A 26,307-nucleotide genomic window follows, 5' to 3' on the forward strand; every position below is an offset into this window, starting at 1 on the left:
AGAACAACGAAAGTTAAGTTAAAGAAAGACTTTATCTCACATTTGGATGGGAAGAAAACTATCCTAAACTCCGCAACAGACATCGGAAATTCAATACCAGAAGTAAACACAAGCGCGCAAAGCATTACCGCGAGTCTTCTTTAAATGGAAAACGAGAACTGGCCAATCAAGCGCGAGCTTTCATCAAAGCCTTCATACTCATGGACACTCAATCAATCCCGTTTGTATTTCGTCCATTTGATCAAAGTTTCGGGGGAGCGATAGAGGAACATTAATTTGGCGAAAAGATCCTCTTCCAGCTCGAAATCTTTCGTCTCTCTCACCATGTAAATATCCAAGCACAGTTTGAACACTTTGTCGACGTCTGGCATTTCATCAAACATGATACGATATGAAATGGACGTGAAAAATAAACGAACGAACTTGCCAACGAGCCAAACAAAACCAACGTAAAGCCCAATGATCCTGCAAATCAAAACGAATTTACGATTTATTAATATATACCTAAGATTTTTTCTCCAAACACGGATGACGTTGAAACCCCTTAGGACAATCCTCTGTATCTCTAAGAGTGATCATTAAAACTATTTAAGAGCAGATGTTTTCAAATAAAGTCACCCTAAGACACACTACATATCCCCTATTTTGCAAGTTCTTCATTATTGTATTTAGTTGGAGTCAGGAATAGCTAAAGTACTACAGTGTACTACAGTGTACACACGTCACGAAGAGTCAACAACAACATGATGGCAATGCTTTAAAAATTTTAAACGCGTCAGCTACAGCGCAGCCAGGCCGCGAATTTTATTTCAACTATATAAGTTTCACAGCTTGATCTATATAATCATGTATTTAGAAATCTGCTGTCTTTACATACAACTTTTTCATTACAGGAGGTCTTTAAATATCAAAATTTGCAGCAAAATACAAAAGGTACTGGATATGTTTAAAAAAATGTGAAACACACCTGGAAATGTGTGAATCAAACTTGGAAATGTGTGAATCAAACTTGGAAATGTGTGAATCAAACTTGGAAATGTGTGAATCAAACAATCAAACAAATGAATCAAACCAGGAAATGCGAAAATGCGTAAATCAAACCAGAAAATGTAAATCAAACCAGTGTAAATCAAACGTGAAGTCAGCAAATGCTCTTACCCAGTGCTTGCAAAAAAGGAGAAATGCAAAGGAGGGACAAAGTCGTTGAACGTGATCACTTCCAGGTCGGATGTGGATTTTCTTGAATCGAATATTGGTTTGGGATTCTTCTGCGTCAATTCCCACCATTCCACATCACCAGTCACGTTTGGTACAGAACCAAATCTCACTTTTATCCCACAGTCGACGTAACTTGCATTGAAAAGTTCCTTCAGTGCTGTCGCCCGACCACTGGCTGGAACACGAATGAATGTTGGGAAGAGGGCTTTTATGGTTCTGTGAGGAATGAAAAAATCCATTACTGTACCAACTTTTCCCACAAGAAATTAATTACCACGTGATCTTTATACACTTAAACACCATCCCGTACAAGGACAAAATGGCAGCTAAATATTATATTAAAATTGCTCAGACATATAGACAAATGCATGAGAGAGCTAGATGGTGAGAGAGATGATTTACAAACGCGGCACCTAAGAAGAAAAGCTCAGCAAGAGAGACAGTGCAAAATAATTGCGAGATAACACTCGCTACTATATACTTACATTTCGTTTATCGCACTGCTTGTTGAATCCACCAATAACTTGCCCAGGTGGGTACGCATCGTGTCGTTTGGAGTGAGAACAATCGAGTTCACTCCAGATATAGTTTCTTGAACTAAAGCAGTCAGTGGCTCCCTACGTAAAGTGAGACATGTAAATACAACAAAATCTGGCAAAATTTTACAACAAAGTTTTCTCAAAACAAAGTCTATTACAAAGTTTAATTATGACAAAATCTATAACAAACTTTGACTATAAAAAATTATATTACAAAGTGCAACTATGACAAAATCTAAAACAAAATTTGACTATAACAAAGTCTATAACAAGGTTTAACTGTAGCAAAGTCTATAGCAAAATCTATAACAAGTTGGACTATCACAAAGATAACCTTTTCTTTCGATAGACATTTTCTCCTGTCGTTTGTGTTTTATTTTACATTCAACAGAAATCATTGCGTTGCTTCGAAAGACTAACTGGTTACGTGTCAGGAAAAAATATTGAAGGAAAAAAAGCTACATGGGGAAAACTTACCTCGTAAATTCCCATTGAAAACGCATTGTCAAATTTGTGTTGTTTGACAGTAAATCATTTACCAAGTTTTTTCTCGACGGTGGACTGATGGTCCATATAGAACTGGAGTTACCGTTCACACGAACCATAACCACGTTTCCTTTCAATTTGAAACTCTCCAAAAATGTACTGATCTATGGTACACAAACATATATTTACATACACATTTAACACACCTACAAACGGCACTCGAAACCAAACTATTGCCTATATTTAACGTACTGTGTGTGTGTAATACAAAACCTAAAATACATCTACCTGCGCCTGCGACGTCCCCTCATAAGGTCTGCGGCTGAATTTGATGCGCTCGATTTCATCGTCATTCAAAACCCGCAAGAATTGTTGTTGGGCACTCACTTTGAACAGCGGCTACACATTGAAGGAGATGAAACATTCTCAGATACTGAACAGTAGAAAACTGTAGAAAGAAATCAGCAAGGCAGAGAATATATGAATATTCACCCCCACACACACACACCAATCAGCGTTCTAGTTTCGCCCTGATTTTAACTTCATACCTGGTACCCCAATTGTCAACGTGAACGTGGCATCGGTCGGTGTATTGCTGGTGTACACAGAGTTGATATAGGACATAAACAACAGAGGAAACCATATGATAACAATGAGTAAAAAAACCAAGAAACCTCCGAGCGCCCACTTGTTCAACGAGGGATATTTTGCACCGCGGTCGTGTCTAAACCATTGAGTCTAAAAATGGGAGAGATATTTATAAATTTTAAGCTAAATTACATAATCGCCAAGGAATATATTTTTCCTTCACAAAAAAAGATGGCCAGAGATAACTAGTTGGTGAAAATTCTTTTTGCTGCAAAAATATTGGTCAAAATTATCCGGTTGTAAAAACACATTTACAAATATTTGTGAAATATCGCGCTGATAAATATGGCAATAATTTTTCCTTGAAAACCATTAAGGAATCTCCTCTGATGCTTGTCCTAAAAGATTTTTTAAGCAAGTAGCATTCGGAAATGATCGGTGATGATCGCAAGAAACAAACTGTTTAGTTTCTTGCGATTTCAGCGCCGATGTTCGGCGAACGTCACAAAAAATGGGCTGCACAATTTTCACTTCGTTCTCATCAATCGCAAGAGCTCGCCGACGTCGTAAAAGCCCTATCGCCAACGTTTTGCGATGAATGTAAACTAGACTTTGGACGTGAGAAAAGTTTTCTTTCCAATAACTTCTTTAGAAAATTTCAATGACACTGGAATTTTTATACCTTTTCGGCTTTTCGGTAACATTTTAGGATATAAGTATTCGCATAAATATCCTCCACTTTGAGCCAGTGAAACAAGGTCAGCGTGCTATCCGTGCACATCCAATCCAACAAACTGCGCAATTCCAACATAAATGGAATTGTTTGTATCCTACATGAGAATATTAAAACACATCGTTGTCCAATCAGCTTCAGAAAATAGACCAAATTAAGAAAGTCGATGGATAAACAAGTTGGCTCAAAAATTCCTCAAATTCTACATTTCGACTCACAATGCACAAATGAAAATACTCCAAACACCATACGACACAACGGTACAACAAAAGATTGATAATTGTAGGAAAATTCAAAGCTGTACCATGTTATTCACTTATCCCTCATCGAGCAATCGTAAACTTACCCTTGAAAGAGAACCACATTCGTAAGCGTAAAATTCTTCGTGAGAAAATTACCCAGAATCCTAGTCGGGTAACCACAGCGAACCTGATACGCGGACAGGCCAAAGTAAAAGCACTTGAATAAATACAAGAATATCGCGGGAATATTGTCTTGAAATTTCCTAAAACAAAACAATATTGATTAATATTACACACGATTATCTTTTGCAACAAATGCAATTGAACAATTTCAACAAATTTCATCATACAAAACACTCGCACTTTATGCTATAGAGGCTCTGTGAGTTACATGACTACGGATCCAAGGATAGTGCAAAGTTTAAAAAAAACACAGCCTTTCGACTCGTAATTTGAATCGAGCATAAAACGTTTCATACATTAATTTCATCTCTTCATTGACTATCATTTCATTTTCATTCACGTATCATGGCGCGACCATCCATTGACTTCATTGCAAATAAAATTTTTTTTAATAAAACCCAACAAGCTACATAACCGCTTGTTGTCTCGTTTCACATTTAGTTTTTTATGGTTCTCAATTAAAGGAAAGACGGCAGAAAATCAAACAAATCTCTAAATAACAAATGCTACCGAATGTTCCAACTGTTCATCGATTTACAAAGTTCAAAACCGAATAAACGTAAAACATACATTTTGGACACCAGCCATACTGTTTGTTTTCCTTTGAATCCCTCTCCTCTCCATGGAAATTTTGCACTAAGAAAGAGATAGTATCCCCACAGAAATAACAAAATTAGTCAGTAAGGACTTTTTGATTGATATAAGCCGAGAATGACATGGGATCGAGACGCCTACGCGGCTTGCCAGTAATAAAGTCATCATATGCTTGGCATTTGTATCGCCACATTTGAAAATATCAACATTATAAAAATTTTACCTGCCCGTCAGAGCTGGAACAACGAAGAACATAAAAACATGAAAAGCAATGGCCAAAATGACGAGATACAACCACTTTCCAAGAACAAACTTGCGCAGGTAAAGAGCTCTTTGAAAAAAAAAACACACGCTAAAATGTTTCTATACGTTGAAGTGATTGACATCTCTCCAAATCCCCCTTCAGCTTGAAGCTTTCTGACAAACCCCTGTTGTACTACGTCCAAAATTTTTATTATTTTACAGTGCTATCATTTTAGTACAAACTAGAACAACCTTGCACTTCGCTCAGTGAAAAGCCATGTGGAGCACCAGAGCAGATGCGGATCAAGTGTAAGTCAAAATAAATTATAGAGGCTTACTTTACAATCAAATTACTGTTATAAAAACGCTGTTGGTTAGAAATTACTAAAAAATTTCAAGGTTAAAGTACTGCTAATATGGTTAACTCTTAAATAATTCAAATTGAAAATCTATTTATAGTAATGTATTCTGACACGCTCTGGATCCGCTACTGATGTGGAAATCAAGTAGATAACATATGGATAACAAAAGTGATCAACTGTAGTACCTGTCTATCACGATAAGTACAAACTGCGTGAGTACCATGTAGAGGAAAGTCCTGGGAACAATATTTTTCAATGATATTGGCAAAATTCGTGTCAGAACTAGGCTGAAACAAACACAAAGAGACATGAAATGTTAAGACAGAAATATCATAATAGCAAAAGACTAGAGTGTTGAGAAGAGCGTGAGGAAGAACGCCATGCTTTCTTTTAGTCAGAAGACGTATTTCCAGGGGGAAGTCGAAAGTGATGAATTTATGAGAAAGAGAAAGAAGAAGATTACAAGAAAGAAATCAACCTTAATATTTGAGGTAAAAGATGAAATAAAGATAGAGAAAATAAGCTTCGCACAAACATGACTGGAAGACGGGAGTTGAAAAAAAGCATTGACTGAAAGGGAAGAATATGGCTGAAGGCCAGGAAAGGAACGAAGTAAATGGAAGACACACTCTTAACACGGGGCAAACATAAAGATGTAAGACTGATTAGATGAAAATAAAGCATCCTGACAAGAGGCAATTATGTATATCAAATGATTCAAAATAAACTTAGGGACTGTTCATATGAGCTCGACAAACCGGGATTCAATGAGGCGTTAAATGATTCGGGCAAATGGAAACGATTCTATACTTATCATCAGATAAATCTTCTCGAGCAATTTCACAATATTCTGATTTAATAACTACGCTAAAAATTTAAAATTGAAACAGCAAGTTTGACCTGATTTGAGAAATGACGTGTGACGCTTAACAAACAGTTGTAATTTTTAAGCTTGTAGTTTTGTCCCATTTCAATGCGTCGAAATCATTTAACGCCTCACTGAATCCTGGCAAGCCGGGCTCATATAAACAGCCCCTTAGTTTTACCTCTGCTTCAGAAAACGCTGACCAACTGAAAAGGATGATGAGAAAGATGATGAATTGACATCCAAACATCACGCCATAAACATCGGTCGCCCCAGACCCCACGTCCGGATCAATCATCCGCTTTATGAACGTTTTTACATTCTCGTAAATACTAAATGAAGGAAACGTTCATGAAGTAGGTTTTTGTTTTAATTTCTTAATAATTCTCAAATAGTAGACTCATAACCAGCAGCAAGTGCATTTGAATCACTTACATGTATATTAAACTGGATAACTCATCCACAAGTAAATACAGTACAAAAAATGAAGCAAGATATTGGCTCCCACTTCGTATCGATTTCCTTGAAATTCATAGTTTTTTCCAGATTGTAAAATGAATATAATATGCGAATATTTTCCCCGCCCCCCTCCCCAATCATCGAGCTGGCTACGTGCCTTGATTAGCCCCAATGAGTACCTTTTTATTTTGCTTTCCACGGTGTCTTGACTCCCGTTGTCGCCATTTCTTATCTATAAAAAACGCACAAAACGATTTCTCACTTTTACAGATTTTATGCATAAGCCATAAAGGTGATGTTGCAATTCGTGAAAGTCAACGCTTAAAATAGTACACAGTTGTCTTCTTTCGAATAGCCTTAATTATGTGCCGGTGAAAATAATTAATCTGCAAATTCAAAGGTCGAATACAACAATTTGAAAGTCTTCTATGACTTAAGTTTATACCATGGTATTATCTTCGTCATGTTCAAGCTCTCCAGATACAACGGCTGAGGCAGGTTCTTAAAACAAAAGACAACAAACAACAGACAACATCGTTAAATATTGATTAACCTTCCTCGTCATCAATTGTGGAAAATTTTACTCCAGTGCTAATTTAACTTGTTTCGAAGTAGGGGAATATTATTAGCACAGGTAGATTAAAGGATTGGTAGATTATGAAAAAATCCAGCCATGCAATATCCCGCAAACTTTTTAAAACGTTAGTCAAGGAGTGGAAGGAAGGAGCGGGGTGAGAGATAGCAGTTGGATGGGCGGGAAGATGGTCGATGAGTAAAGAGAGGGAAAACAACGAGTACAGAAGAAGACGAAGGTGAGTAGAGGAAATAGTCCCTATTTCTCCACAATGTGTATAAATATCTTTGCCAAATCACAATAGCAATGTTTGATCAAAATTACCAGTTTCAATTGAAGAAGAGTATTTTCCGTCACCAGTTTGGGATTTCGAATCAAATGTTGCTCGCCATAGACCATGAGCCTGTAAACAGAAGAAAAACCTGCTTTGCTTCGTTCGACGAACAAATGATGCAGATCCTTGTTGACCGCTGACCGTTATCCCAAACTCGTCATTTAATGAACAGACATGCGCACAACAGTAAACATTACCTAATAATGAAAAGGAAGGCGGACACATCAGCTTTACCTGCAAAGCGTAACGATGAAAGAAGAGCGCCAATAATAGCAAGAGGTCGTAGACAGTCGTCGTTCCTTCGCGTTCGATCTCGAAGATTCTCGCAGGACACAGAGGGTCGCTCCTGAGCTCGGGTGTACTGCTGCAATCGTTGAAACGAATGAACTCGAACTTGAAAATATACTTGAAGACGATCACAAATTGTGTATAAGTGATGGCCGTAATCCAGAACATCCTCGTTGGCCGTGGAATGGAGAGCATGCCCCAAAGGAAAATCAACAAAGGAAACGCCAGAGACAAAACGGAAGCATAAACCACGTGATTCAGGATCATGAACATGAAGCACAGGTAATTCGTCTGAGATACGACCGCGTAATATAAAGCCCGGATGAACCTCATCAACTGCCAGTTTGGTACCGGGTTTTCGACTACGTTCACTTGCTCCGTCGTGATGCTCGTATAAGAAAGGCTGTCGTCATGTGGACGGTGGCTCCACTGTAAAAAATAAGAATTTTTTATTAATTTTAGAATGAGGCTAGCCAGTAGGACGAAATAAATTTCGAAATCATGTTGACTGGTCACATCATGTTGACTGGTCACATCATGTTGACTGGTCACATCATGTTGACTGGTCACATCATGTTGATTGGTCACATCATGTTGACTGGTCACATCATGTTGATTGGTCACATCATGTTGACCGGTCACATCATGTTGATTGGTCACATCATGTTGACTGGTCACATCATAAAGTAAATGGTGTGAACCCTGGAGTATCGTTACATGTTTGTAAATGTAGATCGTCCAGGTTGGTATAGTCCTGTGAAGGACTGTTTTTGTTGTTGTTGACTGACGTTTCGACAACCTTAACACACAATACAATGAAGTAAGAAAATTATAACAAATACGGCTAACCTGACGTTTACTCCTCATTTGACTCTGAAGATGACTACCGCTAAGGTTGTCGAAACGTCAGTCAACAACAACAAAAACAGTCCCTCTCAGGACTATACCAACCTGGACGATCTACATTTACAAACATGGTCACATGATGTTCTCTAAAAATTCATAACCAATGGCATTGTTATAGAGGCATTTTGAATTAAGCAAACTTCCATACGCTACAATGAAAATATCGACTTTCTGCTATGCGAACAAAGATTCAACAAGTTTTGAAGAACCAATATAAACGAAATTATTGTAAAAAATACTTTCTAACAAAACTATCGCCCTGCAGAAAGTTCACACTACAACACCTGTATGACTGTATATGACAGGACGAATTTCTGCCACTCATTAAAGTAGTGCAAAGTTTCCATGAAGAAAATCCATGAAAACGACAAATCCATACCTTGCCATCAACGTACTCCATCTCAAAGAACTGTGACGACATGGAGTCACGTGACCTGTAGTATTCCCTAATGCTGTCTCTCTGCCTCTTTTCGCGGCGAACCCTCTTCAGTTCTTTCGCAACCGCGCGATAATCTTTGCTCAGATTATTGAGGAACGAGATGAGCTTGGCGAGAGATTTTTTCCCGTACGCGGAGAAGAGTGCAAACACCGATTTCAGGTTTTCTTTTACAACGCTGAGTCTTGAGGGAGATCTTGGTGGAGATGAATTTTCATCAGCATTGACGTTTTCCTCAACTTCCTGAGGAAAGTCATTTCCATTCGTGACTTGTTCTTCTTCTCTTCTCGGATAAATTTCCTCCTGTAGAGCACCTACTGCATAAAAGAATCTCATTTTACACCTCTGGGGTAGATAGTTAAGCATTCAGGGGTGGGACTCGCCTTCAAGAAATGGATGTTTTGTACTTCTCGAAGAATCAATCGGGCACAACAAGGTTTAGAAATAAGACAGCCACCCCCTGCCATAGTTCGCACTTTTGTTATCCTTCTAAATGTTTACAAAGGCTTGGAGAAATGAGCAGTCTCTCAGGTTAAATACCCAGTATTATCGAGTGGCATGGCCAACCCGGTATATCAGTTGCAGAAAACGATAACTCGTATGACAAATTTGGAAAAAACCAAGGGCGCAAATCTGTTTTAAAACTGTGGGGGAGGGATGGGTTGGACAGGATATCTGAGGGTATAATACTAGTTTACCTAATGTGAAATCATTGATTTTCGAAAAGGTTTAGGAGGACATGTCCCCATAACCCCACTCGGGACAGAAACAAAAAAATTCAAACGTACCGTTATCTCTACTGGCTCTACTATCCCTACTGTGTTGGGGAGATTCGCTGGTGTTGATTTCGGAATCGGAATCCGTCTCCTCGCTGCTTTCAAACTGATAGTAGCCACCGGAATAAATAGCTGAAAGAATGTAAATTGACAAAATGGTATTAGAAAAACATGCAATAGCTTTTGGGGAGTTCCTAGACGAAAACAAAGGTTATTGATCAGTGGTAAATGACTGCAAAAGTATCCGACCATTTTTGTGGAGTTCTACATCACCACTGACCAATGAGAAGCGTTCCACATCAAAAAGGACACAATCATTTACAAATCACTCGGGTCCAATCCATTTTCGAGTGCTTTTTATGATCAATCTCTAAAACACTCACCTTCGTAATGCGATTGTGGTTCTTGATCTCTGTGCTGCCATGCGCGTTTGTTTTTCAGTTTCATCACACTAAATGAACAAAAGTGGAATTTGCCGATAAATCCTTCGAAGATTACTGAACACAAACGCACTGTTGTTTGAAATGGAAGCAAAATTGTGTCAGCAAACCTGTGCTTTATTTTCGCCATTTCCTGTGTGTCTCGTTTTTTCATCGCATCTAAATTTTCTTTCAGTTGCTTTTCAATGAACCGAGCCCCCCTTTGCAAAAAAGAAGAGACGCATAAATAAGCAAATGGCATTATATTTGCAGGTGGACAGCCCGTTTATTTCAAGGGCTGCTCACATCAACCGCTGGTCGATTGTAACACCGTGGAACGCACCGCGCCTTCTTGCCCACAATTCAACTCCCGTCCCTTGTTATTGAAATTTTTACAACGAAATTCCTTTGTCTATAAAATTGTCTTAAAAAGAGTAAATACCATGGTGAATGGTCAAATACTAACGTAATATAGTTCTTAAAAGAACTGTTAAGCCAGAACACTAAACCAACAATTCTAATAAAACTTTTTTTAAGCTAAAAAGACACTATCCATTTCGGCAGACTACTCATAAGGTGTCAACGCTGACTTCTGGTAATATTATAAATATCGCATGATTCTGAAGCTCCCATTTAGCAGACGTTGACACCTGATGAGTAGTCGGCCGAAATGCATAGTGTCTTTTTAGCTTAAACAACAGTCCTTTAAAATTGCTGGTTTAGTGTTCTGGCTTAAACGTTAGTATTTGACATTTCACCATGGTATTTACTCTTTTTAAGACAATTTTTAACTTTGTCACCACGACAAAGTCCTTATTTTATCATTTTTCAATCGAAATGTACATAGTAGTGAGTTGTTGATTCCCTCTCCCCTTGTCAAAGTTGATTGGCATATTTGCTATGATGGGTAGGAAAATATCTTACCACCAACACTAATAATTAAAATGTACATGCACTGCTTTTAAACTATCGAGATTCCTAGCCCAAATTAACTCCCATCATCTCCCCGTGTCAAAAGAGGCACTTACCAGTCAGCTAACTCAGACTGCTCCTTCAATTCTTTCTTGACAAAGTAAAAATAATCGCTCGTAAAGATCCTGTACTGAAGCAACAGAAATGCAAAGCATGCGCAGTCCATGGATAGACCAGTCTCGTCTGGGGATATGCAATCACGTTCGGCCGAAGTCAGCGGTCTGTACGTGTAGCCAGCCTGACGCAGGCAGTAAAGACTTAGCAACTGCAACACATAGCAACCGGTGTACTCTTTCACAGCATCGATCCACACACAGGAAACAAGCTATGATAATGAAAAATTATCTATGTAACATCTTCCCTATTACAGCCGAATTAGTTAATTGGGGCATCAGATCATACAGTGCTCATAATTGAAAAACAACATGATGACGTCAGTCGGTGTGCCATCCAAACCGCACGAATCAGTTTTCTTCTATGTTGTAACCGCTGACCTAAAACCTAACTAGAGCCCAAACCGCAATTTCAGTTTGCACTTTTATACATGTCCGCTTAGAATACAAAATGCATTTGATAAGAAGCAAGCATTGCTGGTCTCAGCCCCAAGGGTTCATGGGAATGAAGGCTCGAGAGGCGAATAAGAGGCTGCTAAAATTCTTAGTTAAATTTCGGAGGGCTAAGCTGTGTTTACACATATCAGCAATAATAAGAGTCCCCTGATTAAACTTTTCTCGTACGTTCTACAGTGACTAACAGGTATCGACTAGACAAGTGTGTAACTTGCTAAATCTCTATAATTCTTTAACTGTGGAGCTTTTCATTCCATTACCTGAAGACACACTTTGATGAACAAAACAAAGAAGTTGTAGGCGATGAATCTTTTCCACCATGAGATCAACTTCGCGTGAAGATATAACGACTGACCGTGCCACAGGAAGAAGAAACAGCCGAGAATAAAGCCGAAGTTGAAAATACTTACTGTACTTTGTACCGTCAAGTACACAACCGTCAATGTTATCCAATAAATGTGTTGGAAAATGAAAATCTACAAATGAATCGAAATTCTTTTACCCAGGGTACTGTTGCTTGTAGCGCAATGAGTGCACAGATTTGTTGAATCATTACCATTATACATTTCTTAAGAATAAATTGCATTCCAGGCGAAAAACTCGGGCATGCAACTCCACTGACTGCTGCTCAAAGGCAGAATGTGGGTTTTAAGATAGAGGCAGGTAGGTAATTAAGGATACGGTCTGGAAACTTATGAAAAGCTCACATAACTCAGGGTTGAAGTAATTCGGATTCGGCTCATATAGGGTAACTCAAGTAGGGTTATTAAAGATTGATTCAGGTAATTCAGGATTATGGCTGACTTATGCAAATCCATGTTCACTCGGAGGAATCCGAATTAGCCGAGGCAACTAACGATTTTAAGCTTGGCAAGACTACTTATGATTGACTTAGGTAACTTTAGCACAGCTTACGTAACATAGGGTGAGTTCGGATGAGATCAAATACTTCAGCGGGAATTTTATCGACAATATTTAAAGGCACTTCACCATACACACGTCATACATAATTATAAAGGTTACTTCCACTGACCTGTATATGAGTTAGCTATCTGAATAGAGATCGATGCTCGATTCTCACCTTGATCATATCAAGCCATGTTTTGTTTTGCATGAAATCTTGCAAACGCGGTATAGAATTGCTCGAGTCTCGCGTGAACGGGTGCCTGGGCGATCCATTCGAAGCATTCCCAGCCCTCGAGGTTGATACACGCTCGCTAGCAAAGACTTTATCCTGACAGCAGGCAAGCAGCAGTTGAAAAAAATCGACTAAAATCGTGGGAAACAGAAGAGATTAGGTAAACCAACCACTACATGTAAAATTACTATTATAAACATACCAAAGAGTAATTTAGCGTTCTGTGGATCTTGAGGATCAGTGAGGAACAACCAATGGATCAAGTTGTGATCAAGACGACTACTCCAAGGATATTCTATATGAAACATTAGTGTGAACAAACAGTTAACGAGAATGAAAAAAACAAAGAAAGAAAAAATTTCATCGATGAAACTCATAAACCTCCTCCCCTCCCCTCTCTCAAACTTGAAACGACAGTAAACATGGACGAAATCATTGAAATTGCCTGGTTTATATCATTTTATAACGACGGTTAAGTTTTTCACGACTGAATTAACATGAGACTCAAGGCAAGCCTCCTTTTCCTTCATGGGAGATACGTATACAGCCATCTATACCTGTGCAAAGTCCGGGAGGCCAACCCAAGACAAGAACATACTGGACAGGCAGCATGACGGCAAGGAATAAAATATAAAGACGCCATATGGATGATGATTTTTCGCGACCAAGCAAAAGAAACGTGCCTAGCCAGAGGAGTACAATACAGAAACGGCGTCACATCGAACTCCCATGTTTAGAACAATGCTCAAAACACAAATCTAAAATATAACATGGCTGTTTCATATGGGATATTCGAACTCCCATGTTTAGAACAATACTCAAAACACAAATCTAAAATATAACATAGCTGTTTCATATGGGATATTCGAACTCCCATGTTTAGAACAATACTCAAAACACAAATCTAAAATATAACATAGCTGTTTCATATGGGATATTCGAACTCCCATGTTTAGAACAATACTCAAAACACAAATCTAAAATATAACATAGCTGTTTCATATGGGATATTCGAACTCCCATGTTTAGAACAATACTCAAAACACAAACTCTAAAGTATAACATAGCTGTTTCATATGGGATATTAGACAATCTTATCTTTTAAGCTATCCATAGAAAAGCTTGAAGTTTATAGCAAGTATACGTTTACTTGTCCAAACGAAGCTTAGGCCAATTGTTGGTCTTCTAGTTATTATTGAAATGGTAAAATTAACAAGTTTGCTTGTCAAAACGAAGCATAGGTAAATGTAGGTCTTCTCCTAGTTATTATTGAAATGGTAAAAAATCTTATAGTTTCGGTTTCGAGATTTTCTGAAATCCACCTAATATAGACGATTTACATGGTTATGAGTGATATTTTCATTCAAAGTATCCCTCGGACATACCTCCCAGCCAAAATTATTGAAAACTTTGTTACAGAGATATTTAAGCATCTCCAACAATCCCTTATTGGCGTGATTCATGTCGGAAATCTCTGGGAAAATTAGATTGGGAACTTCTTGTGAGGCCCCATTCATACGAGCCAATTTCTAAAATGGCAAAAAACACACACATGAAAATTACATCATTGGTGATCCATCTGAGATTGCAGCATCTCTAATTGAAAAAGTACGCTTCTCCCCCCGTCCATCGCATGTAGCAACTGTACTTGGTTTTTGTTTCAAAATGAAATCATTAGGAAAAGTCGATACACATGTCTAAATGGTCGGTTATATGACGCAGTAGTATTGGGTTAAATCGTGTTCCTTCTCTTCGCAAACTTGCAACAAACACAAACAAACGAAAGCTGAAAATCTGAGTTCCTAACCTGATGATGAACGATAATCGTTTGAAATACGATCACGAAGACGATAAACAGATATCCCTGTGTAAAAAAAAAACACAAAAAAACTTTGAGTAAAAACGAATCCTCACACACCGTTCCAAACATGGCACCTGTTTATCCAGGAAAATCAAATACTACACATGTACCTGTATATCCTGGGAAATCTAATACTGTACCTGTATATCCTGAGAAATGTTCTCCGTTTTGTAGAAGCCAACCCAAAGAGCGTTGTTAGTGAAATGATCCACAGCTTTGGATCCATGAAAAACCTTAATATAGAATTGGTAAACCCGGTTGACATGCGAACGGGAGATGGCTCAACACCCGGACAAGCATATAATTGTTCAAGGCTTCAAATTAAGGTTTGAAACCTAACCCTCCCTCTAATGCCTAGCTATCTTGTTTGGTCAGGCAAGGATACCATCATGAAAATTGCAAAAAGCAGGGCTCTGAAAAATAAGCCAAAAGAAAGTTAATAAAACTAATCCTATCAAATATTTCAAAATCAAAACATAGATTATCTACTCTGCAACGGAAGAAGATGATTTTAGTGGTAAACATCTCCAGCTTAGCTTCTTTTCAAAATAGTGGCTTGCCTTGCTCTTAGCTAAAGAATTTTGGCAGGGTCAGTAGATTGGGTTCTAGGTCATTGTTTAGCCCTTGTTTAAACGATGTAGGTTTTGCAAGACGCAACATCAAATTACGCGATAGTCTGCAAATTTTACCAAACAAAAATGTTTGAGAGACAGAGACGACGTAAAACAGCCTCGATTGACGCAGGAATACTGGAAGACTGGAGTCGAATGAACAAAGCTTAAACGTAGAGGATGACGTATAATACGCACCATGTTTGAACAGTTATGGTAAAAAACGTCCTCATCTACAAACTGCAGTTGATAACACATCTTGGCAAGGATGACGAGCGAGCTCCATATGAGAAAACAATAAGACAGAACTCTTTGAATGAAGTATGACGGCATTGCAATGGCCAAAAGAACAATGATGACGGCGTTTATTGCACACACCTATAGAAACCATTGATAAATGATAATCATACATAACCAATTGTAATAGTTCTTACTTTCCTACAGTATCATTGGTCGTTTGGTCTTTACAGTTTAAAATATTTGGTCAAAGATTGCAGCGGAATGTAAAGTCTATAGTCAAAATTCACATTTTCCTACAGTATCATTGGTCGTTTTGTCTTTTATAGTTTGAAAATATTTGGTCAAAGATTGCACCGGAATGTAAAGTCTTTAGTCAAAATTCACATTTTCCTACAGTTTCATTGGCCGTTTGGTCTTTTACAGTTTAAAAATATTTGGTCAAAGATTGCACCGGTATGTGACCTCTGTAGAAGACGGAAATTTCTCACTCAAGAACGATAAAGAAGGTCGCATTTCGTTCACCCACCTTTGACAAAACTACACATATTAAGGTGAAACTGATCACTTTCGACATGTGAAGTTCTCCGAGTTTCCATAGCAACAAGGTCACGTAGTCATAACACTTCACACACCATTTTCGCTCATCTGAAGGGGGATCGTTTTCAACTCTTGCGCATCCTAAATTCTCATCAGCGAGATGTTCTTGATCTTCAACATGATCGACTCGGATGAAGTCGTCGTCGTCCTGATTGTTCGCGCCGAAATCTTTGTGATCTGCTACAACACTCAACGAGTCTATTCTTCTTGCATCACGTGACTCCCCGGATCGACGACGCGGATGGCGAAAATCAATCATCTTCATGAATGGACGATGAAAGAAATGAAGCTGTATAACAATAATCACTGACAAGGCAGTCGGTATCAAAAGCTCCAGCAGTAAATTGGCTTTCGTGTGCTGTCGTAGACCTAAACCATTTAACCTGTCGTTGACCAATAGAAAAGATCGTATCAAGCAATGCATTATGGTATGCCATTAAGTTGATTTATATCAAAGGTAAAGAAGAGGCGGGAAGAATTTATAAAATAATTCTGTCAATTTCAGCCCAACGCAGAAAGCCAGTTTACGATAAAAATTCAACAAGTGACGACGCATCGATGATTTAATCATCTCTACATGTTGTACCATAAAATTGAAGACCTTTGGATTGATCACTGAGATCAAGCATTGAAGCTTGCACAAAAACATACTCTTTTGCAGTTAAAAGTTATGCTAAATTTACGGGAGTTGAAAAACTATTGTTCTTGTAACAAATAAAAGCAATACATGCACTTAGCTCACAATACTTCATGCACCCGTGGGCATAGCATGACGATAGGCATTTATATTATCACAATACGTCTACGCCTAAATGTCTTTCTTTTCATATACATCCAGTTTCAGAGCCATGCATCATCTGAGAATCAAAGCAATAACTCAGAATAGGTAATGCGTGAAAAATACGTGACTACAACCAGTAGCGGATACAGTGTGCGTGAAAAATACGTGACTACAACCAGTAGCGGATAAAGTGTCCGTGAAAACAAATTATAGCTGTTCAATTTTAAATTCAAAATACTTTCAGACAAAAATTATTGGTTTTGAATTTCTAAAGAATATAATTTTAGCAATGGACTTGCCTCTAAAGTGCTTAGAAATGTAAATATATTCAAATATGTGATGCAAAAATTTGTCTCGACGTACCCTGCATCCAGCATCAACTAAATTTTAACTTCCAATAGGTGGGTTAAGCGACAAACACGATGAACGATTATTCAATCAAAAATGATACTACACTAACCATATTTCAGAGAGACCTATCTTCTTTTGCCAATACTTGGGCATGTCCTCAAATTGATATGTATATATAACCAACAGTATACAGACTGAATATACGACCATTGCCCACCATACCGGACGAAGAATAACACGCCAGAACGAAAACGAGACCTGCATAAAAACATGAACAAATACTTCATGTGAGCAACTTAGCAACACAACTGATTTTTTTAAATTTTCCAATCTATTTGGAATGCTGTCTCTGAAAGAAAAAATCTTGTCTCGAAAAGTGTCGCTAGACGGTTAGCTTTGAAAAACTTCAGTATGGTGTTTGGGGAGGGGGGGGGGGTGGGGGCAACAATACAATATATCTTACCTGGTAGCACACGCACAAGAACAAAAAGATAGCCATATAGCCTATCTGGTACATCGAGACATCGTTCTGGAGACCGACCAATAGGAAAGCGCCACAACAGACTAGAATCCAGTATTTACTCAGAAAAGATTTGATCCATGTCATGAGTATGACGTCGACGTTTGTGTTAGCAGACACAAGGGCATGATGGGATGTATCACTTTCTGGATAAAAAAGAGTAAACTGTTAAAACATAAAGTATCGTGCTTTCTTTGCAGCCTCTAGAAAAAGACAAAAAAATAAAAGTAGGAAAAAAGCGTGAAAACCTCTCGAGGGAAAATGTAGAAAAGTTTTAAAATATCAGCGGAGCGAAGTTTTTCCAATTTAAATGTGAAAAAACCAACTTAGAAAGAGTTTGACGAAAACTAACCTCCTGCCGCACGACTGTCGGTGGCCTGGTTACGAAATACTACAAACAAACAAAATGAAATAAAATAAAATTACGAGATCAAATTACAAAATTCGGACAATCAAATGATCTGACATAGTATTGTATATGTAGAATAGTGGCAATAAAATAGAAAGAAAATGCTCTTGGGGCATTTGTAAATCATATTTTAGAAATCCAGAATGACTAATTACAAAGGCAGAAGGTGTTAGAGTAAATAAAAACCATTTTCCGTCAAATCAAAGGAAAGCTTGGATATGACATGCAATATGCAGAGTTATAGAGAAAAATAAAAACATCTCTAACATTGTCACGGATATTGCGAGAGGAGTAACAAATTGTTGATGAGTTTGATGTGCGTTTGTCAAAATAATCTAAAGAAGACAAAGAGCATGCAAAAAATATATGATTGAAAATTTGCTAAGCTCATATACAAAAACCAATTTCAGAGATCGCTCCGCCACAAATTGAGAATTAATCTGAACATGCGTAGTCAACTCCATCAACTCTCCAAGTTCATGGTCATGGCAACGATCAACTGTATGTACTAGTACCGATTATGGAGTAATTAGCTCGCTCAGTAACAAATTTTCAAATAAATGATCTGCACATGCGCAGTCTGCTTGGGAATGCGCAGTCGACTTGACCAGCTGCCCAAGCAAAGCCTTTCGCAGGTGATCTCGGCGTCTGATGGGCGGAAGCTTGCTATTGCATCTCCCAAGTAGGATAGCGTGGAGAGGCCGAAATCTCCAACCGAAACGCTTAAGAGGGTATCGGGAAGCATGGACCGAAAACGGGGTTTTTTTGCTTTCAAATTTTATCTTTTTGATTACAAAACAAACCAATAATCATAAAATAAAACATGTTTAACTTCTTATGACACTGTGCCTGTTTATGACACTTATAATTTAAGAGAACCTTAAACATGTTTTATACAATATTTATTGGTTTATATCTTTCTAATTTATCTCTCTCATTTACTGTTTCTCAAGTATCACGAGCAAACCATTCATAGGCTTCATGGCAAACAAGGATTATCTGGTTCCGTAATTAACATGCGAGGCTCTGGTGCTCAACTATCTCGGGGTATCGGGAGGCATGGACCAAAAAGGGGATTTTTCGTTTTCAAAATTTGTCTTTTTTCTTTACAAGAATTCTTCTCATAAAAGAAACTAAAACATCCAAGGATACTGCAAAGATTCAAAAAACTTCTGCCTTTTTGACTTATAATTTAAACCAACTCGAAGCATCTTTATACGTTTTTTACTTGTTACCTTTTACAATGTAATTTTAAAGTAAATGGTTTGAACCCGGGAGTATCGTTACATGTTTGTAAATGTAGATCGTCCAGGTTGGTTCTTCAGAGTCAAAAATGACGATGACTACCGCTAAGGTTGTCGAAACGTCAGTCAACAAAACAAAACAGTCCTTCTCAGGACTATACCAACCTGGACGATCTACATCTACAAACATGTAATGTAACTTTGTCATAACTCTCTCGTGATGAGCGAGGGCTTTCTTATACAATATAACTCGCTCATCGTAAACGGAAGCATTCATGGGATTCATGGAACAAAAGCATCATCTTTTTTAAAAACTTTCACGTTCGAGTTCGAATAAAGAAATCAAACACTGCTGACAAAAGGATGAATGAATCATGATCGACAGGAATTTAATAAGAAATACGTAAGAAATCTTCAACAAAATTTATGCGCTTTGGCTTTCATTTTGCAGCAGAATATACACAGTGGAACAAGCTTTCAATTTGAAAGAAAAAAGGCTGAGACATGAAGTCTCGCTCAGTTGAAAGCCTTTCATAAAACAAACACCACACGCAATGGACTTTTAAGTGATTGCCAACATCTCCTTAAGTCACTAAAGGTACGATAACACATCATAAGATTCTTAATAGGAAATCAGGCGTCGGTACAAAATGATCAAGTCACAAAGTAATAACGCTTTTTTTCCCTCAAATGCTAAACATACTGACCTACTGCAAAAATAGCAAGAAATAGTGGTCGAAGCTCAAATTCGTTTCCGTTGCTTCTGCTTCGTTTCTCCTTCACGTGTTGATGAAGCGTCACCCAAAACACCCACGTGAACGACGTCTGTAGTAAGAGAAAACGTGTTACCACTATAACCACAATGATACTGGTCACGAGTTACCACGAGTTACTTTCCTATCAACTATACCACTCTGATATAGGTCGCGTTACGATAGTAAATTTGTCCCACCAACTAGAATACTATGATACAGGCCACGAGTTACCATAGTTAAATCCCCCCCCACTATAACACTATGATACAGACCACGAGTTACCATTGTTCAATTGTCCACGAACTATAATACTATGATACAGGCCACGAGTTACCATTGTTAAACTGTCTACCAACTGTAACACTATGATACAGGCCACGAGTTACCATTGTCAAACTGTCCATCAACTGTAACACTATGATACAGGCCACGAGTTACCATTGTTAAACTGTCTACCAACTGTAACACTATGATACAGGCCACGAGTTACCATTGTCAAACTGTCTATCAACTGTAACACTATGATACAGGCCACGAGTTACCATTTTTAAACAGTCCACCAACTATAAAACTATGATACCGGCCGCCAGTTACCATTATGAAATCATACTACTAACTGTAATCTTTTGATTCTAGCTACGAGTTATTTATGTAAAATTATCCTTAAAATACATGACACGAGTTACAATTTTGAAATGCTCTTACCACATCTAATTTTGATTTTAGCTACGAGTTACTATTTTGGTATCAAACAAAGGGCAATTCTGAAAACAATTTAACTGCGTCAAAGAGATATGACGCGGTGCTTGTTAAAATGTCAGCAATGAATGCCTTGAGAAGTTTTTATAATTTTGTCAATTTCTAATACCCTCACAAGAGGGATTTGTACTATATCAATGAAATATTCAGGATCGACTCAATACATTGTACACTACGAATTGAACAAAACGAATTTAACTTCGTCAAGTGAATATAAAGAAACTCTGGCCTATTCGTGAGCAATGAATTTGTTGAAAATTGGCTGATGATATCTCACGAGAAAGACGCATTATTATATACCAATGAAATCTTCAGAAGACACTCAGGTTTATATGTAGTTGTCATTAAAACACGGCTTATATCTCCGGTACCTGAACAGCCAAATGTAGGCATGGATACTTCCACTTCTTGAAACCCAATTCCTCCAAATCGAATTCGCCTGCTTTCATCGGTAGTTCCTCATCATTGAGGTCTAGTCCGTAGACAAACTGAACGAGCAACAACACCTCGGCATAAATAACCAAGTACGGCGACGTGATCATGCATGCAGCGCGTGCAAACGGCGTGACCCATATCATACATGCCCAAAGGAGCAAGACGAAGGTCAACCATGAGTGGTACATGATGCTCCATGCCTTGAAAAAAACATCAAATACGCTAAGTCAACTCTCCGTGATGATTCTTAAATTACGTTTCCATCATAAATAATTCGTGGGCTCAAATTTTCTAAGAGGTTTTAACTATACCGCTCAGTTACAAGAAACATCAACTGGGATTTAAGGGTAGTGCAAAGTTTGAAAAAAAACCCACTGCCTTTTGATACGTAAATCGTAATTTGAATCAACAATAAAATGTTTCGCACGTTTATTTCATTTCTCAATTCTCTCTCATCTAATTTTGATTCATTTGTCATGAGGTGAACATCCATGGACTTCGTGGTAATTAAAAATATTTCTAATTAAACCTATCACAAGCTATAGTTTGGAAATAACCACTTGTTGTCATGTTGTCACGGTTTACAAGTAAGTGATTTTTAGTCTATAATGTCTATGGTTGTGTATTGGGCACAATATGTGCGCTGGGAACACGCAGGACACTTAGGGTGATGAAGGTAACGAGTTTGAAAATGCATTTTCTGTCTCAAAATGCATCAAATCGCACAACAAGCAATGCTGCCAAGCGAAATAGCTTCGTGTTATCAAACGATTTTTCGTTTATTTTTTCCCTTTAGTCCGCACGTGTACTTTTCATAAATAAAAACTTTCAAGGATAGTACTAAGATTCTGAGAATTTCTGCATTTTTTCCCTTATAATTTAAGCCAACCTAAACCACCTTCATATAATTTGCAATACAACTTTCTCGTTTACATTCAAGTCAATAAGCGTCAAGCAAGTAGAGACAACCGAAACTCGAACGTTGGTGGAGTGCACTGGGCCGAGATCTTAGAGCTCTTATTAACAATGTGTTTGTACTCACCATCATTATAATAAGCGATGCTATGTAGCTTTGTGCCATCAAGAAAGACAAAATGCCGGATATGGTTTCTTTGAGAGTCAGTTTCGGGCGTTCCTCTGTAACATCACGTCGTGGTTCGTTCTCCGCACCTTCATCATTGTCAATGGCATTTTCCTCTATTTGTGCCTCAGATTGACGCTTCCTGCTTTCTTTACCGTGCTAAAATAACGATAAATACAAAGATCAGCACGCCTTAGTTCACTGCATATAATCGCAAACAAATAAAGTGAATAAAGCAGAAAAAGAAAAAATCAAAACTAAAACAAGAATTATGGCAACCTGATCATCATTGTCGTATCTGATCTCCGTTGCTAGAAACCAATAAAGAGTTACAACAACGAAGACGACAAGAAAATGTGGCCAGTCGAGATCTTCGCCACGAAATTGTAATTCCTGGGGATTTGAGCATGTCGTCTTCACGAAACCAATCAAACCTAAAAGCCTTAAGATAGTTTTGGTTTAATGTAATTAAAATCGAACAATTACTCGATTTTTGTAACAATAATGAAAGGATTTTGACACAGATAAAACTCTCTCTAATTTGTATCATTTTGACCGATTTCATGCTTAATTCTAAACAAAAGAAAAGCAGTTCTACAATAGTTTCCAATTAACAATAAACCGTGTTTATGCTAGTTTCTATTGTCAAGAAACCGGTCCCATGCGCGTTCCAGTCACAAGCAAACCGGTTACACGCTTGTTTATAATCAAAAGTAAACCGGTATCGTGCTGGTTTCTAATTGCGAAGAAACCGGTTCCAATGCAGTTTCTAATCCCAAGAAAACCGGTTCCGGGCTAGTTTATGATCACGACCAAAACTGCACGTAAGTCTTCAACAAGCAACATGATTGACTACGAGCAATGATTTGCAGCGTGTAGGGAGGGAGGGGGGATAGATGAAATCGTTACTTCCAATTTTGCTCAAAATACTTTGAACAATTGTGAACGAACTCTAAAGAAGCCTTGTCATAAACACCTACCTTGCGGGTAGAGACATGACGGGCAATGTCTCTTGAAAAAACTGAAACTGATAGAAATACAAGAGAAGAAGATGCGATCCAGAATATATCATGAGGTACAACCTCAAACGAAACAAAGTCGTCCAATAATGCGAATGCAGGGTCTTGTGCAGTGACCACATCGTACCAAACAGCAAAAAAATCAAAAAATAAACACTTGATATGAGACAGGGTACGGAAACTCCAGCCAAGAAAAGCAACAGCAACACAAAATAAGGTAAAACATAGTTGCGAATGTTGGAGTTGACTGAGAAAGTGGCCTCCCTCCATGATCCCTCATGATCACTGCCTCTACGCATGCGTCCCAACGAGCGCATGTAGACCCAACAAAATATGGAAAATACCAAGATAATATAATCAGGTAGGAGAAGACGGCAGATGTCCGAAAGGGAAACCTTGTCAAATCTACAAGAACAAAAGTAAATTATCTTTCTATAAAGTTCACAACTTTTTACTATAAAGGAACATAAGAATAAAGCTATATAATTAGTTGGGTGTCATGCCACTTTGCGTGTTGGGTATTGAGTTTTCCATGGTTGTGATTGGATCGTCAACTGTGACGTCATACATCGTTATAAAATGAACAATGTGAAGAATGACTGGCTGTTTGAAGAAAATCTTTCACAGAAGGCTATAGATAAAATAATTTACACGTACCTGTTAAACCCTATTTCCCTTAAAACCTTTTCAAGTGTTGAGCCTAAACAAAACAAAGCAAAGTCCATTAAGGTTAATTGAAAGCTTTTCCAAAATACTGTATGGGCCTGTAGAACGACTTACATCTTGGTATAAAATGACCGTACGGTGACCTAGCACCAAGAACAATTTGAAAGATGATTTGACCAATTGATGCGAGACCAGATGAAAAATTAAGGCTTTCAAAAATAACACCGTTGTCCCTTTACCTGAAGAAACATGACATGTTTAAAGAAAACTGAAAGTTTGTTTCAAGATGCACAGCCTCCCTCAGCTTGCTGGCTGCTTGCTAGTTCTTATTTAAGGAAGGTGCAGGCAGGTGTATCGTAAGGACAATGGAAGTGTGGGGGTAAGAATGAGGATAAATGTAAGTATGGTGGGGGATTATGGTTGCTAGAAGAAATAAAAATGGAAAGATCAAATGGTTTTTTAGCAGGGATATGTCCCTTCTGTAAAAAGGTAATGGGGGATTCTCACCCTGCCCTTGTTAAGTTTTTCCTCCCCACTTCACTCCCTCCCCATGTAGAGCATTCTCATCCAACCTTACCCTAACCTTGCCGCAATGCTTATAATGCCCCAGGATGTTAGTCTGCAAAGAATATAACTGGTTCCCAGTCCATATTTATCTCATCCCTTGACAGACCAAACTTCCTCCCTAAAGTAGCCATTGGCTGACTTAATAGTGTTTGCCCCATTTACTGCCACTGTGTTACATAGTTTGTACTTTACCTCGACAATTTTCGACAGATGGACTGGGTAGAAGTGGAATACAAAAGAAACAACACAAGTATAAAAGCGAGAAACCATTGAATCGAAATACAAAAGCTAGAAATAAAAAAAAAGCAATTACAATTTATAAGTTAATGTCGAAACAAATCATTCATCTATTCATAAAAATGTGGCATTTCATCTCTCAGAATTTAACATATTTCTTTTGGAAAAATACTAGCAAAAATGTACAGGTGCATGTCACTTCAAATGATTGCTTTCTAATAGGGCCATTTTCTGACATGACTTTCCTCTATACACAAATTCAAACCATATGGTTAAGTGTCACCCACTGAGCAACCATTAAAAAAGTAATCAATTTTACTGCATCACAACACACCAATAAACTTATGCATTCTTCCTCAAGCCCTATTTCCATGTATCATAAAAGCATTTGCACTAAGTTTTCAAGCAACTATTTTAGCTTAGTAGAGTCTGTATTGACTGCTTAGTCAATACTGTTTTAATTGCCAAAGGTTTTTGACAGCGGGTTCAATTTTATCATGAATTAAGGCGATGAAACTAAGGCGTGTGAGCATGAAATGGTCAAAAATGTAGTTTGCTAATTAGGGGTGCAAAACTCTGCCAAACACGTAGACTTTCATTGTGGTAAGATTCTCAAAGCTGACTCTAACACAAACTTTGTCTAAATCAATGTATTTAAATACGTACCAGCGACCAACAAAAGAGGAAGGCAAAACTTGAACAGGAAAACACATGAGATAGGCGACGCCATCGCAGCTGTGACCTTTGGAATTGTCTACACTTAAATTGCATGAACTTTGACTTTTACATTTCCTGAGTTGGCAAAAATGCAGCAATTGTCGACACCGCGGGAGTTGAATTTTCTAACAACAACGAAACCGGTTTGCCAGCGTTTCGTTCAAATATGTTTGTAAAATATGTCATTATAAAACGAAACAAGGGCATTGCACCACAAGGTGCCGACTGAAACCAAACAAGAAGCAATTACAAGCGAACAAAAATAACTACAAGAAAGAATTTCAATTGACAAAACACAACATGTTATGAACGACTAGCAAGTCTGAACGAACACCTAATGTCGCAATTATGTGTTGTCAAAGTCTTTCCTGGGGGATGCGGAATTTACGTGGCAATAATAATGTTTATTTTGTCAGCAAAAGAGCAATCGGCGGCCTTATAAGAAGCTAATACACGTGCTATCAAGAAAAGCTTGTAGATTATATAAATGACAAATTGAATTGTAGATGCCAAAAAAGTTAACATTTATCGAT

At 38.0% G+C, this 26,307-nt stretch overlaps 2 protein-coding genes across 2 annotated transcripts; both read right to left on the reverse strand.

Annotated features, from left to right (window-relative positions):
* Positions 1–212: 212 nt before the first annotated feature.
* On the reverse strand, positions 213–2,362 carry LOC124437181 (piezo-type mechanosensitive ion channel component 1-like). The gene is made up of 4 exons (XM_046987189.1): positions 2,235–2,362; positions 1,704–1,835; positions 1,159–1,434; positions 213–465 (listed from the first exon to the last, which is right to left on the reverse strand). Exons 1-4 carry the CDS (start codon positions 2,360–2,362, stop codon positions 213–215), a joined length of 789 nt encoding a protein of 262 aa, XP_046843145.1.
* Positions 1,704–26,103, reverse strand: LOC124436314 (piezo-type mechanosensitive ion channel component 2-like). Its single transcript, XM_046986222.1, is given in 41 exon segments — positions 1,704–1,835; positions 2,235–2,407; positions 2,532–2,642; positions 2,792–2,981; positions 3,514–3,661; positions 3,911–4,069; positions 4,807–4,914; positions 5,374–5,439; positions 5,441–5,475; positions 6,235–6,385; positions 6,692–6,744; positions 6,958–7,013; positions 7,411–7,489; positions 7,655–8,137; positions 8,994–9,364; positions 9,839–9,958; positions 10,210–10,277; positions 10,377–10,466; positions 11,274–11,542; positions 12,047–12,262; positions 12,868–13,055; positions 13,127–13,219; positions 13,482–13,619; positions 13,622–13,682; positions 14,310–14,453; positions 14,732–14,788; positions 14,926–15,018; positions 15,595–15,774; positions 16,163–16,616; positions 17,475–17,623; positions 17,829–18,031; positions 18,238–18,276; positions 20,246–20,363; positions 21,424–21,687; positions 22,530–22,727; positions 22,848–23,010; positions 23,549–23,992; positions 24,245–24,287; positions 24,368–24,492; positions 25,013–25,108; positions 25,724–26,103. Coding segments are annotated over 35 exon segments (5,610 nt in total). The 5' UTR covers positions 23,905–23,992; positions 24,245–24,287; positions 24,368–24,492; positions 25,013–25,108; positions 25,724–26,103; the 3' UTR covers positions 1,704–1,835; positions 2,235–2,407; positions 2,532–2,592.
* Positions 26,104–26,307: the final 204 nt, after the last annotated feature.

Source organism: Xenia sp. Carnegie-2017, unplaced genomic scaffold (assembly GCF_021976095.1).
Source record: "Xenia sp. Carnegie-2017 unplaced genomic scaffold, XeniaSp_v1 HiC_scaffold_16, whole genome shotgun sequence".
Taxonomy (NCBI): Eukaryota; Metazoa; Cnidaria; class Anthozoa; order Malacalcyonacea; family Xeniidae; genus Xenia; species Xenia sp. Carnegie-2017.